This window comes from Aedes aegypti, chromosome 1 (assembly GCF_002204515.2).
Source record: "Aedes aegypti strain LVP_AGWG chromosome 1, AaegL5.0 Primary Assembly, whole genome shotgun sequence".
NCBI classification, from domain to species: domain Eukaryota; kingdom Metazoa; phylum Arthropoda; class Insecta; order Diptera; family Culicidae; genus Aedes; species Aedes aegypti.
Genome location: NC_035107.1, coordinates 284,830,973 through 284,851,591, shown reverse-complemented (window position 1 = coordinate 284,851,591; position 20,619 = coordinate 284,830,973). Strand labels below are relative to the sequence as shown.

The 20,619-nt window shown below is 29.0% G+C and overlaps 2 protein-coding genes across 4 annotated transcripts in view; one reads left to right on the top strand and one right to left on the bottom strand.

The window, feature by feature from the left end:
• LOC5575947 overlaps positions 1–20,619 on the top strand; it is a 547,305-nt gene that overhangs the window by 360,489 nt on the left and 166,197 nt on the right. The gene's annotated exons all lie outside the window — the stretch shown is intronic.
• LOC5578720 (probable multidrug resistance-associated protein lethal(2)03659) overlaps positions 1–20,619 on the bottom strand; it is a 125,925-nt gene that overhangs the window by 11,437 nt on the left and 93,869 nt on the right. The window contains exons 8-11 of the mRNA XM_021838028.1: positions 11,704–12,179; positions 11,082–11,442; positions 10,870–11,020; positions 10,447–10,677 (exon numbers count right to left, since the gene is read on the bottom strand). Coding sequence (XP_021693720.1) covers positions 10,447–10,677; positions 10,870–11,020; positions 11,082–11,442; positions 11,704–12,179 — 1,219 coding nt within the window. The remainder of the gene's footprint in view (positions 1–10,446; positions 10,678–10,869; positions 11,021–11,081; positions 11,443–11,703; positions 12,180–20,619) is intronic.

Here is a 20,619-nt window from a genome sequence, read left to right as displayed (position 1 = left end):
TTTTCAATTTTCAATTTTCAATTTCTTCAATTTTCAATTTTCAATTTTCAATTTTCAATTTTCATTTTTTCAATTTTCAATTTTCAATTTTCAATTTTCAATTTTCAATTTTCAAATTTTCAATTTTCAATTTTCAATTTTCAATTTTTCAATTTTTAATTTTCAATTTTCAATTTTCAATTTTCAATTTTCAATTTTTCAATTTTCAATTTTCAATTTTCAATTTTCAATTTTCAATTTTCAATTTTCAATTTCAATTTTCATTTTCAATTTTCAATTTTTCAATTTTCAATTTTTCAATTTTCAATTTTTCAATTTTCAATTTCAATTTTCAATTTTCAATTTTCAATTTTCAATTTTCAATTTTCAATTTTCAATTTCAATTTTCAATTTTCAATTTTCAATTTTCAATTTTCAATTTTCAATTTTCAATTTTCAATTTTCAATTTCAATTTTCAATTTTCAATTTTCAATTTTCAATTTTCAATTTCAATTTTCAATTCAATTTTCAATTTTCAATTTTCAATTTTCAATTTTCAATTTTCAATTTTCAATTTTCAATTTTCAATTTTCAATTTTCAATTTTCAATTTCAATTTTCAATTTTCAATTTTCAATTTTCAATTTTCAATTTTCAATTCATTTTCAATTTTCAATTTTTTCAATTTTCAATTTTCAATTTTCAATTTTCAATTTTCAATTTTCAATTTTCAATTTTCAATTTTTCAATTTTCAATTTCAATTTTCAATTTTCAATTTTCAATTTTCAATTTTCAATTTTCAATTTTCAATTTTCAATTTTCAATTTTCAATTTTTTCAATTTTCAATTTTCAATTTTCAATTTTCAATTTTCAATTTTCAATTTTCAATTTTCAATTTTCAATTTTCAATTTTTCAATTTCATTTCAATTTTCAATTTTCAATTTTCAATTTTCAATTTTCAATTTTCAATTTTCAATTTTCAATTTTCAATTTTCAATTTGCAATTTTCCAATTTTCAATTTTTTTCAATTTTCAATTTTTCAAATTTTTTCAAATTTTTCAGATTTTCAATTATTCAATTTTCAATTTTTTCAATTTTTTCAATTTTCAATTTTCAATTTTCAATTTTCAATTTTCAATTTTTCAATTTTCAATTTTCAATTTTCAATTTTTCAATTTTCAATTTGAATTGATTGACCAACAGCAGAGTACTCTCCTACCTGCTCGGTGTGAGAGCAAAAAGAGCAAAAGAGAGTGAAAGCAGATGTAAATAAAGATTAGTTAAAAATAGAATGTATCGGTAAGAAAGATACAGATAAACTGATTCCGCACAGCAAGTGGCCACGAGCACAGAGTGCCTTTAAATAAATAAAAAAAATCAATTCAATTTCAATTTTTTAAATTTTAAATTTTAAATGTTAATTTTCAATTTTCAATTTTCAATTTTTCCAATTTTCAATTTTCCAATTTTCAATTTTCAAATTCAATTTCATTTTCAATTTTCAATTTTTCAATTTTCAATTTTCAATTTTCAATTTTCAATTTCAATTTTCAATTTTCATTTTCAATTTTCAATTTTCAATTTTCAATTTTCAATTTTCAATTTTCAATTTTCAATTTTTCAATTTTTCAATTTTAATTTTCAATTTTCAAATTTTTCAATTTATCAATTTTCAATTTTCAATTTTCAATTTTTCAATTTTCAATTTTCAATTTTCAATTTCAATTAATTTTCAATTTTCAATTTTCAATTTTTCAATTTTCAATTTTCAATTTTCAATTTTCAATTTTCAATTTTCAATTTTCAATTTCAATTTCATTCAATTTTCAATTTTTCAATTTTCAATTTTTCAATTTTCAATTTTCAATTTTCATTTTCAATTTTCAATTTTCCATTTCAATTTTCAATTTTCAATTTTCAATTTTCAATTTTCAATTTTCAATTTTCAATTTTCAATTTTCAATTTTCAATTTTCAATTTCAATTTTCAATTTTCAATTTCAATTTCAATTTTCCAATTTTCAATTTTCAATTTTCAATTTTCAATTTCATTTCAATTTTCAATTTTCAATTTTCAATTTCAATTTCAATTTCAATTTTCAATTTTCAAATTTTCAATTTTCAATTTCAATTTTCAATTTCAATTTTCAATTTTTCAATTTTCAATTTTCAATTTTCAATTTTCAATTTTCAATTTTCAATTTTCAATTTTCAATTTTCAATTTTCAATTTTCAATTTTCAATTCAATTTTCAATTTTCAATTTTCAATTTTCAATTTCAATTTTCAATTTTCAATTTTCAATTTTCAATTTTCAATTTTCAATTTTCAATTTTCAATTTTCAATTTTCAATTTTCAATTTTCAATTTTCAATTTTCAATTTTCAATTTTCAATTTTCAATTTTCAATTTTCAATTTTCAATTTTTCAATTTTCAATTTTCAATTTTCAATTTTCAATTTTCAATTTTCAATTTTCAATTTTTCAATTTTCAATTTTCAATTTTCAATTTTCAATTTTCAATTTTCAATTTTCAATTTTCAATTTTCAATTTTCAATTTTCAATTTTCAATTTTCAATTTTCAATTTTCAATTTTCAATTTTCAATTTTTCAATTTTCAATTTTCAATTTTCAATTTTCAATTTTCAATTTTCAATTTTCAATTTTCAATTTCAATTTTCAATTTTCAATTTTCAATTTTCAATTTTCAATTTTCAATTTCAATTTTCAATTTTCAATTTTCAATTTCAATTTGAAATTGATTGGACCAACAGCAGAGTACTCTCCTACCTGCTCGGTGTGAGAGCAAAAAGAGCAAAAGAGAGTGAAAGCAGATGTAAATAAAGATTAGTTAAAATAGAACTGTATCGGTAAGAAAGATACAGATAAACTGATTCCGGCACAGCAGTGGCCACGAGCACAGAGTGCCTTTAAATAAATAAAAAAAAAATCAATTTCAATTTTAAATTTTAAATTTTAAATTTTAAATTTTCAATTTTCAATTTTCAATTTCAATTTCAATTTTCAATTTTCAATTTTCAATTTTCAATTTTCAATTTTCAATTTTCAATTTTTCAATTTTCAATTTTTCAATTTTCAATTTTCAATTTTCAATTTTCAATTTTCAATTTTCAATTTTCAATTTTCAATTTTCAATTTTCAATTTTCAATTTTCAATTTTCAATTTTCAATTTTCAATTTTCAATTTTCAATTTTCAATTTTCAATTTTCAATTTTCAATTTTCAATTTTCAATTTTCAATTTTCAATTTTCAATTTTCAATTTTCAATTTTCAATTTTCAATTTTCAATTTTCAATTTTCAATTTTCAATTTTCAATTTTCAATTTTCAATTTTCAATTTTCAATTTTCAATTTTCAATTTTCAATTTTCAATTTTCAATTTTCAATTTTCAATTTTCAATTTTCAATTTTCAATTTTCCAATTTTCAATTTTCAATTTCAATTTCAATTTTCAATTTTCAATTTTCAATTTTCATTTCAATTTTTAATTTTCAATTTTCAATTTTCAATTTTCAATTTTCAATTTTCAATTTTTCAATTTTCAATTTTCAATTTCAATTTTCAATTTTCAATTTTCATTTCATTTCAATTTTCAATTTCAATTTTCAATTTTCAATTTTCAATTTTCAATTTTCAATTTTTCAATTTTCAATTTTCAATTTTCAATTTTCAATTTTCAATTTCAATTTTCATTTTCAATTTTCAATTTTCAATTTTCAATTTTCAATTTTCAATTTTCAATTTTCAATTTTTCCAATTTTCAATTTTCAATTTTCAATTTTCAATTTTCAATTTTCAATTTTCAATTTCAATTTTCAATTTTCAATTTCAATTTTCAATTTTCAATTTTCAATTTTCAATTTTCAATTTTCAAATTTTCAATTTTCAATTTTCAATTTTCAATTTTCAATTTTCAATTTTCAATTTTCAATTTTCAATTTTCATTTCAATTTTCAATTTTCAATTTTCAATTTTCAATTTTCAATTTCAATTTCAATTTTCAATTTTCAATTTCAATTTTCAATTTTCAATTTTCAATTTTCAATTTTCAATTTCAATTTTCAATTTTTCAATTTTCAATTTTCAATTTCAATTTTCAATTTTCAATTTTCAATTTTCAATTTTCAATTTTCAATTTTTCAATTTTTCAATTTTCATTCAATTTTCAATTTTCAATTTTCAATTTTTCAATTTTCAATTTCCAATTTTCAATTTTCAATTTTCAATTTTCAATTTCAATTTTCAATTTTCAATTTTCAATTTTCAATTTTCAATTTTCAATTTTCAATTTTCAATTTTCAATTTTTCAATTTTCAATTTCAATTTTCAATTTTCAATTTTCAATTTTCAATTTTCAATTTTCAATTTTCAATTTTCAATTTTCAATTTCATTTTCAATTTTCAATTTTCAATTTTCAATTTTCAATTTTCAATTTTCAATTTTCAATTTTTCAATTTTCAATTTTCAATTTTCAATTTTCAATTTTCAATTTTTCAATTTCATTTCAATTTTTCAATTTTCAATTTTCAATTTTCAATTTTCAATTTTCAATTTTCAATTTTCAATTTTCAATTTTCAATTTTCAATTTTCAATTTTTTCAATTTTCAATTTTCAATTTTCAATTTTCAATTTTCAATTTTCAATTTCAATTTTCAATTTTCAATTTCAATTTTCAATTTTCAATTTTCAATTTTCAATTTTCAATTTTCAATTTTCAATTTTCAATTTTCAATTTTCAATTTTCAATTTTCAATTTTCAATTTTCAATTTTCAATTTCAATTTCAATTTTCAATTTTCAATTTTCAATTTTCAATTTTCAATTTTCAATTTTCAATTTTTCAATTTTCAATTTTCAATTTTCAATTTTCAATTTTCAATTTTTCAATTTTCAATTTTCAATTTTCAATTTTCAATTTTCAATTTTCAATTTTCAATTTGAAATTGATTGGACCAACAGCAGAGTACTCTCCTACCTGCTCGGTGTGAGAGCAAAAAGAGCAAAAGAGAGTGAAAGCAGATGTAAATAAAGATTAGTTAAAAATAGAACTGTATCGGTAAGAAAGATACAGATAAACTGATTCCGGCACAGCAGTGGCCACGAGCACAGAGTGCCTTTAAATAAATAAAAAAAATTCAATTTTCAATTTTAAATTTTAAATTTTAAATTTTAAATTTTAAATTTTCAATTTTCAATTTTCAATTTTCAATTTTCAATTTTCAATTTTCAATTTTCAATTTTCAATTTTCAATTTTCAATTTTCAATTTTCAATTTTCAATTTTCAATTTTCAATTTTCAATTTTCAATTTTCAATTTTCAATTTTCAATTTTCAATTTTTCAATTTTCAATTTTCAATTTTCAATTTTCAATTTTCAATTTTCAATTTTCAATTTTCAATTTTCAATTTTCACATTTTAACTTTAAATTTTCAATTTTCAATTTTCAATTTTCAATTTTCTATTTTCTGTTTTCTATTTTCAATTTTCAATTTTTCAATTTTCAATTTTCAATTTTTCAATTTTCAATTTTTCAATTTTCAATTTTCAATTTTTTCAATTTTCAATTTTCAATTTTCAATTTTCAATTTTCAATTTTCAATTTTCAATTTTCAATTTTCAATTTTCAATTTCAATTTTCAATTTTTCAATTTTCAATTTTCAATTTTCAATTTTCAATTTTCAATTTTCAATTTTCAATTTTCAATTTTCAATTTTCAATTTTCAATTTTTCAATTTTCAATTTTCAATTTTCAATTTTCAATTTTCAATTTTCAATTTTCAATTTTCAATTTTCAATTTTCAATTTTCAATTTTCAATTTCAATTTTCAATTTTCAATTTTCCAATTTTCAATTTTCAATTTTCAATTTTCAATTTTCAATTTTCAATTTTCAATTTTCAATTTTCAATTTCAATTTTCAATTTTCAATTTTCAATTTTCAATTTTCAATTTTCAATTTTCAATTTTCAATTTTCAATTTTCAATTTTCAATTTTCAATTTTCAATTTTCAATTTTCAATTTTCAATTTTCAATTTTCAATTTTCAATTTGAAATTGATTGGACCAACAGCAGAGTACTCTCCTACCTGCTCGGTGTGAGAGCAAAAAGAGCAAAAGAGAGTGAAAGCAGATGTAAATAAAGATTAGTTAAAAATAGAACTGTATCGGTAAGAAAGATACAGATAAACTGATTCCGGCACAGCAGTGGCCACGAGCACAGAGTGCCTTTAAATAAATAAAAAAAAATTCAATTTTCAATTTTAAATTTTAAATTTTAAATTTTAAATTTTAAATTTTAAATTTTCAATTTTCAATTTTCAATTTTCAATTTTCAATTTTCAATTTTCAATTTTCAATTTTCAATTTTCAATTTTCAATTTTCAATTTTCAATTTTCAATTTTCAATTTTCAATTTTCAATTTTCAATTTTCAATTTTCAATTTTCAATTTTCAATTTTCAATTTTCAATTTTCAATTTCAATTTTCACATTTTAACTTAAATTTTCAATTTTCAATTTTCAATTTTCTATTTTTCTGTTTTCTATTTTCAATTTCAATTTCAATTTTCAATTTTCAATTTTCAATTTTCAATTTTCAATTTTCAATTTTCAATTTTCAATTTTCAATTTTCAATTTTCAATTTTCAATTTTCAATTTTCAATTTTCAATTTTCAATTTTCAATTTTCAATTTTCAATTTTCAATTTTCAATTTTCAATTTTCAATTTTCAATTTTCAATTTTTCAATTTTCAATTTTCAATTTTCAATTTTCCAATTTTCAATTTTCAATTTTCAATTTTCAATTTTCAATTTTCAATTTTCAATTTCAATTTTCAATTTTCAATTTTCAATTTTCAATTTTCAATTTTCAATTTTCAATTTTCAATTTTCAATTTTCAATTTTCAATTTTCAATTTTCAATTTTCAATTTTCAATTTTCAATTTTCAATTTTCCAATTTTCAATTTTCAATTTTCAATTTTTCAATTTTCAATTTTCAATTTTCAATTTTCAATTTTCAATTTTCAATTTTCAATTTTCAATTTTCAATTTTCAATTTTCAATTTTCAATTTCAATTTTCAATTTTCAATTTTTCAATTTTCAATTTTCAATTTTCAATTTTCAATTTTCAATTTCAATTTTCAATTTTCAATTTTCAATTTTCAATTTTCAATTTTCAATTTTCAATTTTCAATTTTCAATTTTCAATTTTCAATTTTCAATTTTCAATTTTCAATTTTCAATTTTCAATTTTCAATTTTCAATTTTCAATTTTCAATTTCAATTTTCAATTTTTCAATTTTCAATTTTCAATTTTCAATTTTCAATTTTCAATTTTCAATTTTCAATTTTCAATTTTCAATTTTCAATTTTCAATTTTCAATTTCAATTTTCAATTTTCAATTTTCAATTTTCAATTTTCAATTTTCAATTTTCAATTTTCAATTTTCAATTTTCAATTTTCAATTTTCAATTTTCAATTTTCAATTTCAATTTTCAATTTTCAATTTTCAATTTTCAATTTTCAATTTTCAATTTTCAATTTTCAATTTTCAATTTTCAATTTTCAATTTTCAATTTTCAATTTTCAATTTTCAATTTTCAATTTTCAATTTTCAATTTTCAATTTTCAATTTTCAATTTTCAATTTTCAATTTTCAATTTTTTCAATTTTCAATTTTCAATTTTCAATTTTCAATTTTCAATTTTCAATTTTCAATTTTCAATTTTCAATTTCAATTTTCAATTTTTCAATTTTCAATTTTCAATTTTCAATTTTCAATTTTCAATTTCAATTTTCAATTTTCAATTTTCTATTTTCTATTTTCAATTTTCAATTTTCAATTTTTCAATTTTCAATTTTCAATTTTCAATTTTCAATTTTCAATTTTCAATTTTCAATTTTCAATTTCAATTTTCAATTTTCAATTTTCAATTTTCAATTTTCAATTTTCAATTTTCAATTTTCAATTTTCAATTTTCATGATTGGAGATTGGAGATTGGAGATTTGAGTTTTTAGATTGGAGATTGAAGATTGAGATCGGAGATTAGAGATTGAAGATTGGAGATTGAAGATAGAAGATTGGAGATTAGAGAATAGAGATTGGAGACGAGAGATTGGAGATTAGAGATTGAAGATTTGAGTTAGAGACGAGAGATTGGAGATTAGAGATTGAAGATTGGAGATTGGAGATTTGAGATTTTAGAATGGAGATTGGAGATTGGAGATTGAAGATTGGAGATTGAAGATTGGAGATTGGAGAATGGAAATTGGAGACGAGAGATCGGAGATTAGAGATTGAAGATTGGAGATTGAAGATAGAAGATTGGAGATTAGAGAATAGAGATTGGAGACGAGAGATTGGAGATTAGAGATTGAAGATTTGAGTTGGAGACGAGAGATTGGAGATTAGAGATTGAAGATTGGAGATTGGAGATTTGAGATTTTAGAATGGAGATTGGAGATTGGAGATTGGAGATTGGAGATTGAAGATTGGAGATTGGAGATTGGAAATTGGAGAATGGAAAGTTTAGATTTCATATTGGAGATTTGAGATTTTAGATTGAAGATTGAAGTTTGGAGAATGGAGATTGGAGACGAAAGATTGGAGATTATATATTGAAGATTGGAGATTGGAGATTAGCGATTGAAGATTGGAGAATGGAGATTTAAGTTTTTAGATTCTAGACGACAGATTGGAGATTGGAGGTTAAAGATTGGAGATTGGATATTGGAGAATGGAGATTGAAGACGAGAGATCGGAGATTGAAGATGGAAGATTAGAGATCAGAGATTAGAAATTAGATATTCAAGGTTAGAAATTAGAGATTGGAGACTCGACATTCAAGATTATATATTGTAGATTGGAGTTTGGAGATTGGAGATTTGAGGTTCGAGATTGGAGATTGAAGATTGGAGATTGAAGATTGGAGATTGGAGATTGGAGATTGGAGAATGGAAATTGGAGACGAGAGATCGGAGATTAGAGATTGAAGATTGGAGATTGAAGATAGAAGATTGGAGATTGGAGAATAGAGATTGGAGACGAGAGATTGGAGATTAGAGATTGAAGATTTGAGTTAGAGACGAGAGATTGGAGATTAGAGATTGAAGATTGGAGATTGGAGATTTGAGATTTTAGAATGGAGATTGGAGATTGGAGATTGAAGATTGGAGATTGGAGATTGGAAATTGGAAAGTTTAGATTTCAGATTGGAGATTTGAGATTTTAGATTGAAGATTGGAGATTATATATTGAAGATTGGAGATTGGAGATTAGAGATTGAAGATTGGAGAATGGAGATTTAAGTTTTTAGATTCTAGACGACAGATTGGAGATTGGAGGTTCAAGATTGGAGATTGGATATTGGAGATTTGAGATTGAAGATTGGAGATTGGAGATTGGAGAATGGAGATTGAAGACGAGAGATCGGAGATTGAAGATGGAAGATTAGAGATCAGAGATTAGAAATTAGATATTCAAGGTTAGAAATTAGAGATTGGAGACTCGACATTCTAGATTATATATTGTAGATTGGAGTTTGGAGATTGGAGATTTGAGGTTCGAGATTGGAGATTGAAGATTGGAGATTGAAGATTGGAGATTGGAGATTGGAGATTAAAGGTTGGAGTTTGGAGACTGGAGATTAGAGATTAGAGATTGGAGATTGGAGATTAAAGATATACAGTTAACCCTGCCTAACTCGATATTGAAGGGACCATCGAGTTAGGGAGGTATTCAGTAACAGAACACAAAACCAGTGCAGCTGCGATCCAAAGGACCATCGAGTTAGCCATGGAAACCAACTTTTACTATGGTTCTCTAACTCGATATCGAGATACGGAATATCGAGTAAGGGAGAGTTAACTGTACATTGGAGATTGCAGATTCAAGATTATAGAGTGGAGATTGGAGTTTAGAGATTTGAGATTGATAATTGGAGATTGGAGAATGAGAGATTGTAGAGTAGAGATTTTAGATTTGAGATTGGAGATTGGAGAATGGAGATTGGAGGTTCAAGATTGAAGATTGGGTAATGGAGATTGAAAATTAGAGATTGGGGTTGGGAGATCCATAGGATTCCCTTAGGGTTTTTGTGTCATAACCCGATATTTCTATAAATCGATGGTCCTCTTATAGGTGTTTTGAGTCCTCAAATATTGAGGTGTCAATTCAGTTTCCTCGTAGCCTTGTTGTATAGATTATGATAAAATTTTAACGTTTTTCTTTCTTCCATTTGTGTCTCGCGTTAATCTAATGTTGTCCTCGTCTTGTCTTAATTTCTGGTCTTCTTTTGTTAGCTAGTCGTTGTACAGTTGTTCCTTAACAAGATAATTGCAATCCTTTATCAAATTCCTGGGTGTAACTGATTGATTGATCTACTCAAAATCTTTGATAATCAGTTCTCCGATCGGGACTGAATCAATTTCAACTTACTATTCTCCATCATCAGGAAGCTAAAAGTGACCACGGCAATGTACAGCACGCAAACCAGCTCCAGCCACAGGGCGAAGGCTCTCGTCGTCGCCAGAAACAGATACCACGCCGAGGTGTTAAGATCCTGATGCTTATCGAACTCGTAGGCAAGGATTTTCTCCGCCCCGAAGGCCCGAATCGTCGTCAGCCCCTGGAAGGAGGCATTGGCGTGCGAGAAAATTGGACTGCGGGCTGAAATGCAGACAGGGGATACGAACAGACGAAAGGTCAACAGAAACCGTGCCGTGATGGGGGATAAGCGGTCCGTCCGAAAATTGGCACGACCTGATACGACGGGTGCGTGTCTTATCTGGACTGCCGGGCCGACCTGGGCGTGATAAAAGATAATTGCCAAACGTGCGGCTCAGATTTCCCGAAACTTACTCAGCGCTTCCACCCGTTTGATACTGCGTGCCGTGTTGGTGTAGATATGGCGAAGGCCGTAGAACAGCACTCCCATGACGGCCGTTGGCAGCAGCAACCAGTAGTTGACGATGGCCACCAAACTGATGATGGCGGTGAATTCCACGAAAAACTGTAATCCAGATGGAAATGTGAGCCGCAAATTGATTAATTACTGCCAAGCCAGGCCTTACCAGTATGCAATCCATCATGGCAGACGGCAAGAAGATGTCGATACAGCCGATATCTCGCGAAAAGCGATTCAAAATCCGCCCGGATGGGTTGGTGTTGAAGAAGTACATGGTGGCTCGGGTGATGCCGCGGAACAGTTGGTCGTGTAGCCGGATCGAAGCCCTCAGGCAGAGGTAGAAAAACGAAAACGACCGGTTGAGCGACAGACAGAGCATCACTCCCATCGCACCGGAGTAGATTAGCAGATACTGCTCCCGGCTGAGCTCGGCAAAGATGGTTCCCTCCAGCTTGGAGCGGACGGGTTCGGTGGCGTTGGTTATCACTGCGGTGGCGTTCTGGCTCAGGAATTCCTCCTGGTTGACCCTGGAATGGAAAATTGGTTTTGGGATTAGTTCGGAGTTTGTGCTATTGGGGATGAATTCAACACGTTTTCGATTGGGTAATGCATTTCAATGCACGAAGCGTGTTATCGAATTCAGCTTATGGCTATCAATTTGCTCGAGAGGGTTAATGCTAATTCAACACTCATTCAATCGACCATCAATCTCCAAACCCATCAAAGAGGTAATCTCATTCATTACTCCAATCACCCTCAATTTGCCCCCCGAGATCCCCATCACTTACCACTGGGAGATGAAGTAATCGATACCGCTCATGGTGCTCTGGGCCAACAGGAACAGAACCGCAACCGTCAACAGCAGCAGCGCACTTTCCACGGCTTTGAAGTAGCTCTTGTACACGGAAAAGCCAATCGTGCCGGCAATTTGAGCTTCCCTGTTGACACCGGCAGCGGCATCACCGCCATTGGGGGCCGCGGCCTCAGTGGCAGTGGTCCCCGTGGTACTCGACGACACCGTGGGTGAAGTTTGACGCCTCTTCTTCCGGCCGTATCCGGTTGGAGTGCCGTCGTCGAATCCATCGTCAAACCCGTCGAAAACCATGCTGCAGGACGAGAAGGGCGACGGCTGATAGAGCGATTGGTGTGAATGGGCCATTCGATGAGCTGGCGGCATCACGATGGGACTGGTGGTCGAATTCTTGCGGTACCTTGCCATGGCGACGGCCGCGCTGACGACCGAACCGACGGGCGTGATCGGGGACTGATGGGTGGGGGGGTAGAAAGAAAAGCGGGATTAGTGAACTGGAGCGTTAATAATGTTTGATTATACTGGAGGCAGGCGATTATCCCCGTAAGAAAATGGAGGAATTTGTTGAGGCAAATTAGAAAAATCAATTCGGCTAGAGAAACAGATTGAAGGGTGGGAAGAACAAGAATAGTGGGCAATATTGGACAGTGTCCTGGAAAGATTAAATTGTATAATTAGCCCGTATAGGCCAGAGTGAAAAAAAAAACTAAAACGCTCGTCGTACACATAGAGGAATTTACGTATTCTCGGCAGTCTAAGACGACAACTCATCTATTTTTTCATAAGCTAACTCATAAATTTTCTCATTATCTCACACACAGAAAACTTTGTTTTCCGTATTCCTTCACTCCCCATATGTGGCTCCGTTTGATAGATGTCACTTGAGCCTTCATTAAGGGCCTCAATATAGTATTGAGGATATATTTCCTCTACATTCGGTAAAATCTATACGTAACAACGGCTGTCTACATCAGTATGCTCAGCACATAATTGATGACTGCTCTCAGTGGTATTTCTCGTATTTCTAGGCATAATAGTCTCACTTTGAATTTTTACCTTGAAAATTTACCTTTTTCATATAAAACAAACTATTGACACTAATGACCACGCATATACTATTGTAACGAGTTTATTCAAATTTATCACAAACGTACAATCACAAAGCATTGTAATATGTAGTGCATCTGTCGTAAAAGCAGTTTTTGAAATTTATCATCGTAATAGGTTGTTTTTTATCACGCCAATCTGTCATAAAACGGCCTACTTTCCTAAACTGAGTTATGCTGTGCGGTAATTTCTAAACGCCTTTTCATTACGCACCTGTTTTAAGTTGCGTAATGAATCATTACAAAGCAATTTTTCAGATTTTGCAAAATAATGGTCAATGCATCTCAATATGGCTTCTGATATCCTCATGTGGTCTTCTACCAAATTGTAAAAAATGTTGTACGTAACGCGTTGCAGAAATCGATTTTTACAGCACTTTTAGCAATTATCCAACTCGGCAAATCTCGTTGGATAAGTTTACAACTCGTGCTGTAAAAATCATAATTCTGCAACTTGTTCCGATACTACTACTGTTGCTGCCAGCACTGCTGTGTTATATCACAGCAACAGAATGACAATGTCAAACAAGCCAAAATGTCATGCAATAGAATTGATGATGAGAGAGATCTGTCAAAAGGAGCCTGTAGAGTGATATGAAAAGTCATGCAATGTAATAGTGTGGATTTATAGTTGAATTACTTAAATAATTGATCAATACTTATATTTCTATTTGTAGCTAACAGTTAAAATGCTCTTAATCAAGTGAAAGTTATATTATGCTGTTGATCACAGAAGAATCACAGTAAGTTACTTAAACAACTAGTAGATCATAATCCTAACCTTAATTACTATTATCACAGATTTCGTAAGATATTTGTTACGGCTAATCAAAGGAATCGGAACTAAAAATATCTTCAGACCGATTTATGTTAGTACGATACAATTATAAGATTATTGAATGAATTTATAAAGACAATAAATTTCAGCTTTTAGCTGTCTCGCACCCATCAATTGGAGTTTGCGATCTGCTTAGAGAAATTCGGCTTTGACCCTCACAGAACCCCATTTCTGCCAACTACTATATAGGCGGCATCCACAAATTACGTAACGCTCGGAGGTGGGGGAGGGGGTAGGCTCGAGCGTTACGACCCATACAAAATTTAGAAAATTTACATACAAAAAGCGTTACGGAGGGGGCGGGGGTCAAAAATTTCCAATTTTAGTGTTACGTAATAAATGGATGCCGCCATATTCACGTTCAATTTTCATCACGCACGTGTTTAAATTTTTGAACTGCTCAATGTTCAAGCCTACTTGATTCCTCGTCTGAAGATTTTGTGATATTTGTCAAAATTAAGTTTTTCCATCCCATCGAATAGGAGGCTATCAGTACAAAAAATTGGTTGTAATGCAGAAATTTTGTGCATAAACCTGAACTAGAGATACACATTTAACTTCCTTTTAGTAAGTTCTAAACGAGTTATGACACATTATACTGATTGGAATGATGAAATAGATAAATTACAATGAAAAATGAAAATGGAATTTTCATCTCTAGGGGCAAAGAGGGGCAAGAAGAACTATTGCGCGTCTGCAAGTTTGAATCATCTGCTGCTTCGTAGTGATTGACTCATTTTCTCGAAACACTTCACATGTTTTGAAAATTTATTAAATTTTTGGAGAAAAATTGTAAAAAAATATATTTTTACTACAAATAACTCCTTAATATGTTAATAATTATGTATTTTTTGCCAAATCGAAGACTTAAGACTACGCTTTCAAATGAAGCCTATTGATCTTAAATCGTTTATGATTTCGTTGAGTTACAGCTGTTTGAAGTTTGCTAGGTGAAACCTGGGGAATGCGAATTGAAAATCAACAAGCAGCCGACTGCTGTCAAACTAAAAATTTCTTAAAAATGATCTGAGGATTCTTAGAAATGTATGGTCCTCATTTCGTCACGCATAAAATTGTTATACTATTAATGTAACACACAAACCGCCAATTTTTAAAGAATAGTTGTGCATGGTCCAAATTGTGCATACGTCTTGTACAACTGTTCTAAAATATTGTCTAACTAACATACGGTCAAAAACTTTCTGATAAAGTCTATTATTGGCTGCATTAAACTGATGAAGCTTTGTATGAAGTATTTTATGTGTGCACTTTGAATGCGAGATAAGCAAACAAACAACGGTTAGCACTCGTGAAAAAGATTGTGTTCAATTTGAACGACTTAAATGCTCGACTCCGCACCCTTAGGGTGAAACATAGTTAAAGAATTTTAAGCAGTTCAATTTTGCTGACTTTCCCACACTTCTAATACTGCCGAAAATCGAAAACAAAACAGATCAATCTCAAATTTTGAGAAAACATATCTCAATGGTATAGAAGTCTTTGAAAAATATTAACAAGTGATTTTGAGAACATGAATTTTTGAGGTTTTGTCCGATCATGCGCCACTGTGCGTTGTAGAAGTTTTTTTTTCTACGGGAGGGGCATATGGCCCGATTTATTTCGGAACGGTTAGATTTGGATCGTGTTAAAATACGTTTTTTACCCTTTTAGAAAATACCTGGCATGAGAAAGTTGCATGCAGAGCATATCCAACTGAATAAATAACACCTTGACAGCAAAAACTATAGAAGTAATGCATTTTCGTATTATACCTGTTTACCCTACCACATTGGCGTAGCTAGGATATTTTTCTGGAGGGGGCCTAGGGGGGGCCTAGAAAATACTTGTTTCATAGAAGTAATGTCGGTCACAATAATCACGATTTTCCCAAATTTCGTAGTTTTACCAGAACTGTATTGATTTTATTTGTTTATTATTTTGTCTCATTTCACGGCACATCAGCGATATTTGTAAATTTCAATCATCGCTACTGGATTCTTTTTGTAATCCAATCAAAAATTCTTCAAGAATTCTAGCAAAAAAAACTTACAACGAATGTCCTTTGTGGTACTTCCACAAACTATTCAGGTATTCAACCATGTGCTTTGAAGAGATTCCTTCTTGGAAAAGAAATTCCTTCCTCAATTATTTTCGTACTTTTAAGTGCTTTCTCCAAGAATTCCTTTACCGGTTTCCACTGAGCTCATCCTGGGATTCTCATGAAAAATCATTCCTAGACTGATCACCAGAAAATTTCTCTATCAAATAGCTAAAAAATAAAAAAAAACACTTGAAGAATTTCTCCAGAGAATGCATTAGAAATTCTTTTAATAAATTCTCCTGGAAGGCCCTCTACATACTTATTACATATAAATTCCAATTGTTAGTTAAAAGTATCCTCCAGTTGTCCATTAAAAATTTGATTTGAATGTTTAGGAATAACTGGTAATTTCTTCAAAAAATAGTACAAAAAATTCTATGACTCTCACTAAAAACGTCTTCAAGGTCAACAAGCAAGGATTCATTCCACGAATTCTTCAGATAGTTCATCAACAGTTCTTCCCACTTTGCTTTCGAAGTTCTTCCTAAATGTCTCTGCAGGATTGTTAAAAAACCGCACTAAAAATTATCCGGACTTCCTGCAAAACAATCAAATGATTATTTCAGGTGTTGCTCTAAGTATTCCTCGTAATATTTCTCAAAAAATTCATGAGCAAAAAAAAATACAATTGAGAAAATTTTATTCATGATTTTTCAGAGAAATTCTCCGCATTTGTATCTGCATTATTTTCACAGATATTTTATTAGATTCCCTCAGATTCTTCCGAAAAATTCACCAGAGATTCATCTGAATATTTTCCAGAGATTTTTTTGTATAAACCGCACTAACGATGCTTTTCGTAATTTTTGAAGAATTTTTCCATCAGATTTACCTATATTTTGCAATTTATTCTTGAACTTTTTAAAAATTTCTCTAGAAATTCCATCAAATATTCTTTCAGGGTCTAGAATTTTTGGTAATGGTTATCTCAGGATTTTTCCATGAATAAAATTAAAAAAATATCCATTCTCAATTTTTTGGTTCAAAAACTACTCCGAGAATATCACAATATTTTTAGGGATTGCTCTACATATTCCCCTACAAATCACTCCATATCAGATTTCTAGAGAAACACATACAAAAAAGGTTTGAAAGTACTTTGTTGGTAATCTTTTGAATAAACATTATTCGGAAAAAAGAATACAGAATTCCTGTCGTAAAATTCAAGAATTGACAATGTACCTCATAGAAAAGTTAAGTTGGTCCTTGTAGGATTTCCTCGTCTCTTATAATAGAAAATTATTGGTGTTTTTACTTAAAGCATTTGTAACTTAAATCTTAGATAAAATTTTGTATCAACTCCGAAGTTTTATGATACTCTGATGAACATATTGATGTAGAATTTTTCCTACGTTCAGAATTTCAAACAAACTTTTTTGAAGGGACTATTATTCTGTAATACTGTAAGTGTTTAACGCGAAAACATTGTCAGTATGTTTTTAGATTATAACCGTACGAATAAAAATTCAAAATTCCTATAATTCACCTTTTTTAAATTCTTTAAAATATTGCTTTTTTTTGGAGTACGGACAGATTTTTGTACGAAGTTCCTCAAAGCGTCATGCGAAGGGAGGAGAAACAAAAGCAGGTAAAGCAATTGATGGTTAATGGTAAAATGAAAGTCAAGTGATTATTTATCTTATTTCTAGAGGTAAATTACAGGATAGTTAAAACCTCTCTAATTAATTGACAAATAAAATGAATTTCTCAAGAAGTTGCATCAGAATCTTCTTTAGAAATTATTCTGAAAAGTATCCTTCCTTGACTTCCGGTTTTCTAGAATTCTTTCAGCGAGCCAATAGAAATTCCGCCCTAGTGTATTCTGCTAATAATTGATAACATTATTTCAAAGAAGTTTTTTAAGGAAGATCAATACAAATTTCTTTACTCTTCTACTTCTTAGTTATTTTGCTACATATTTCTCTACAGATTCCTGAACCGCTATGCCAATTTCGAAAGCAAAACTTTTTCTGGGGTTTTCAACAAATTTCCTCTGAAGAATTCGCAGGCAAACGACATCTAAAAACTTTTTTTTTAATTCTAGAATAATCCGGGGATTTGAAGAGAAATTTCTCGAAAAAGAAAACATAGAAGAATATTTGACGCATTTTTTTATGTATTTGGAAATATTTGTTAAGGACTTTTATGAACTTTGCGGAAGAATTTGTAATAAAATTTATGGAAAAAATATTCAAAGGGATTCGCAAAAGAATTTCTAGAAGAACAATCAGCAAAATATCTCAGTATTAGATTTGACAGAATCAACTTTTTGAGGAATTGCGAGAAAAAACTGAACTTGTGAAAGATTCAGTAACATTTTTTAGGTAAATCCGGGAACATATTCCGAAATCAGTTTGCTAATGAAAAATAGACAAACAACCCGAGGAGGAAAGAATAACTCGCAATAACTTATGTATACCATATTTTGGTATCATACCATAATTAGGTATTGTTCAGTTTTCAATACCTCGTTTTGGTATTATAAAGGTATTTAAAAAAAAGTGTTTCAAGCAATTAATAATACTTCATTTTGGTATACGAAAGGTGTTGAGGACTGCTGGAGGTGAACTATTATTGAAAAACAAAATCACTTTTATATGAAAATCCATCAAGTATTATTTAGGTATTACAATACCTGATCTAATTATTAGCTTGGCATTTGTAGAATATGCAGAAGATATTATTTGAAGTATTTTACCTGTTATGCAGGGCTCATTCATACCTCATTAAGGTTTTAAGTATTGGAAATTATCTTGTATGGAATACCTCAATTTGGTATTCAGTAGTTATTTTCTTCTGCTAGGTAAGGAATGAATGTCAACAAGGAGGAATGCACTATGAAAATATGAATAAGTCCCACAATATTATTTGACTTATTTACAAGATATTTTCAAAAGTTCTGAAGCCACCCTTCAATATTCCTTGAGGGATTTGATTAAACTAAAATTCTGTAAAGAATATCGAAGTTGTTTAAAAAATACTACAAATCTGTTGGAAATTAATCGAATTAAAATTTATGAAGTAATAAGTTTTCTTGGAAAAACATAGTTTAAGCGACAATTGTGTTACATCTTATCACATCATCTAAAGAAAACTTGGATACACCAAAATTCCATGAAAGTTATGTCTTAATTTTCAACAAGAATTTTCGCTATTTATTGTCTTAGAAATTCCTTTTGAAATTCTGTCTATATTTTTCATTTATTTTTTTCGGACACTATACGAGTTGGAGTTAATGTATGGATTTCTTTAGTGAATTCTCATTACCGGACATCTCGAGCAGGGTATCCTCCAAAAACATAATAAATCAGAATGCAGGGAATATGCTGAAACAGTATTAATTGGATTTGGAACGAATTTTGGGAATCGAATTTCCAGAATATTGACGCTTTTATTGTCGAGAAATTGGGCTTATCGCATACAACAAAAAGTTATTTCTAACAGTAACCATTCGATCGACAGCAACGGTTAAGCTATCGGTTGTTACGCGATTCACCGAAGTCAGAACCACCACGCTGCTGCTATGTGAGACAAGCTAAGTTTCCTCACTTCAGTTGTTCAACATAAGAAAACGTAACTACTGAAGAGATTTTTGTCAATAACCATGCACACTTAGATTAAATTACTGGGGTCGGTAAAATTTTACTGGGTTTTGGAACTACCAAAAAAGTCAGTAAAATGAAAACTGTCACCACGCGTAATTGAAAAGCAAATTTCACCATGTTTTATTTTTTATCAATATAGAAAATATATCAAAAAAAATATATCAATATATCAAAAAGAAAGCTCTCTGCAAAATTTCAGTGAAAAATCTCTATTTTTCGATTTCTGACATTTTTTTTTTAGTTTACTGACTTTTTTCGGTAGTTCCAAAACCCAGTTATTATTACCGAACAGATTGAGTGTGTGACTCTTGTTATTGACAAAAATCTTTTCAGTAGTTACATTGATTCAGAAGATTCTGCTACCTGTTAATTTGTTGTGTTTTTTTATTATCATCAAAAATTCTGGGGGGGCCTGGATAATTCTGGAGGGGGCCAGGCCCCCCTGCCCCCCCCCCTGTTCCTACGCCAATGCCCTACCAATGTCTATTCAGTTTTTATAACCAATACTTACTCAAAACTATGATCAACCTACAGACCTCTCGCCTATATATTAGCTCAGCAACGCATGGAGACGCATGGTTGCTCATTGTTGTTCTACACATAGGTTTTGAAAGCAAAGCGATACGTTCTGAACGTGATCTGCAAAAACGTAGAAGACCTCTACCAATTTCTATGATTTATAGAAACAAATAAATGATCAAAGTTTCTTAATCAATTTGCAACGCAAGCTGTTATTTTCAATTGTGATTTGAAACTGTACAATTGGTAAAAAGCTTAAACGGTGAGAACTAATACATTCCCCTCTTTTTCCAAGCATAAAAAGCATCATGTCCATATAGTTTTTATCGCTCAGATTCATCTTTCTATCCCGGTGCCGGTGCAAAATCACAGCGCAACAAACGAACAACTTGTTCCTGTCCTGTTCTGATAGAACACAACTAACGTGCCAATTGTTCCTACCGTCCGGAACACGAAGCAAGTGTCGCTTTCCATTTGAGGAATTAAAACGTTCTACATGCGATATCCGGTCAATCGATGTTCGCTGTCGCACTTTTTTCCCTTGTACAATAATGGTGCTCTTATCTGCATATCAATGTCCGTTGCAGTAGTAGGGAATGAGGCAAAAGGGCGACTCAAATAATTTCAAACATTCTAATGAAGCTTCAATGGCATTGGCCTACGTTTGAATCTTCACTGAAAAAACTGAAAGTTTGACAGATCTCTATTTATATCATAAGGATTT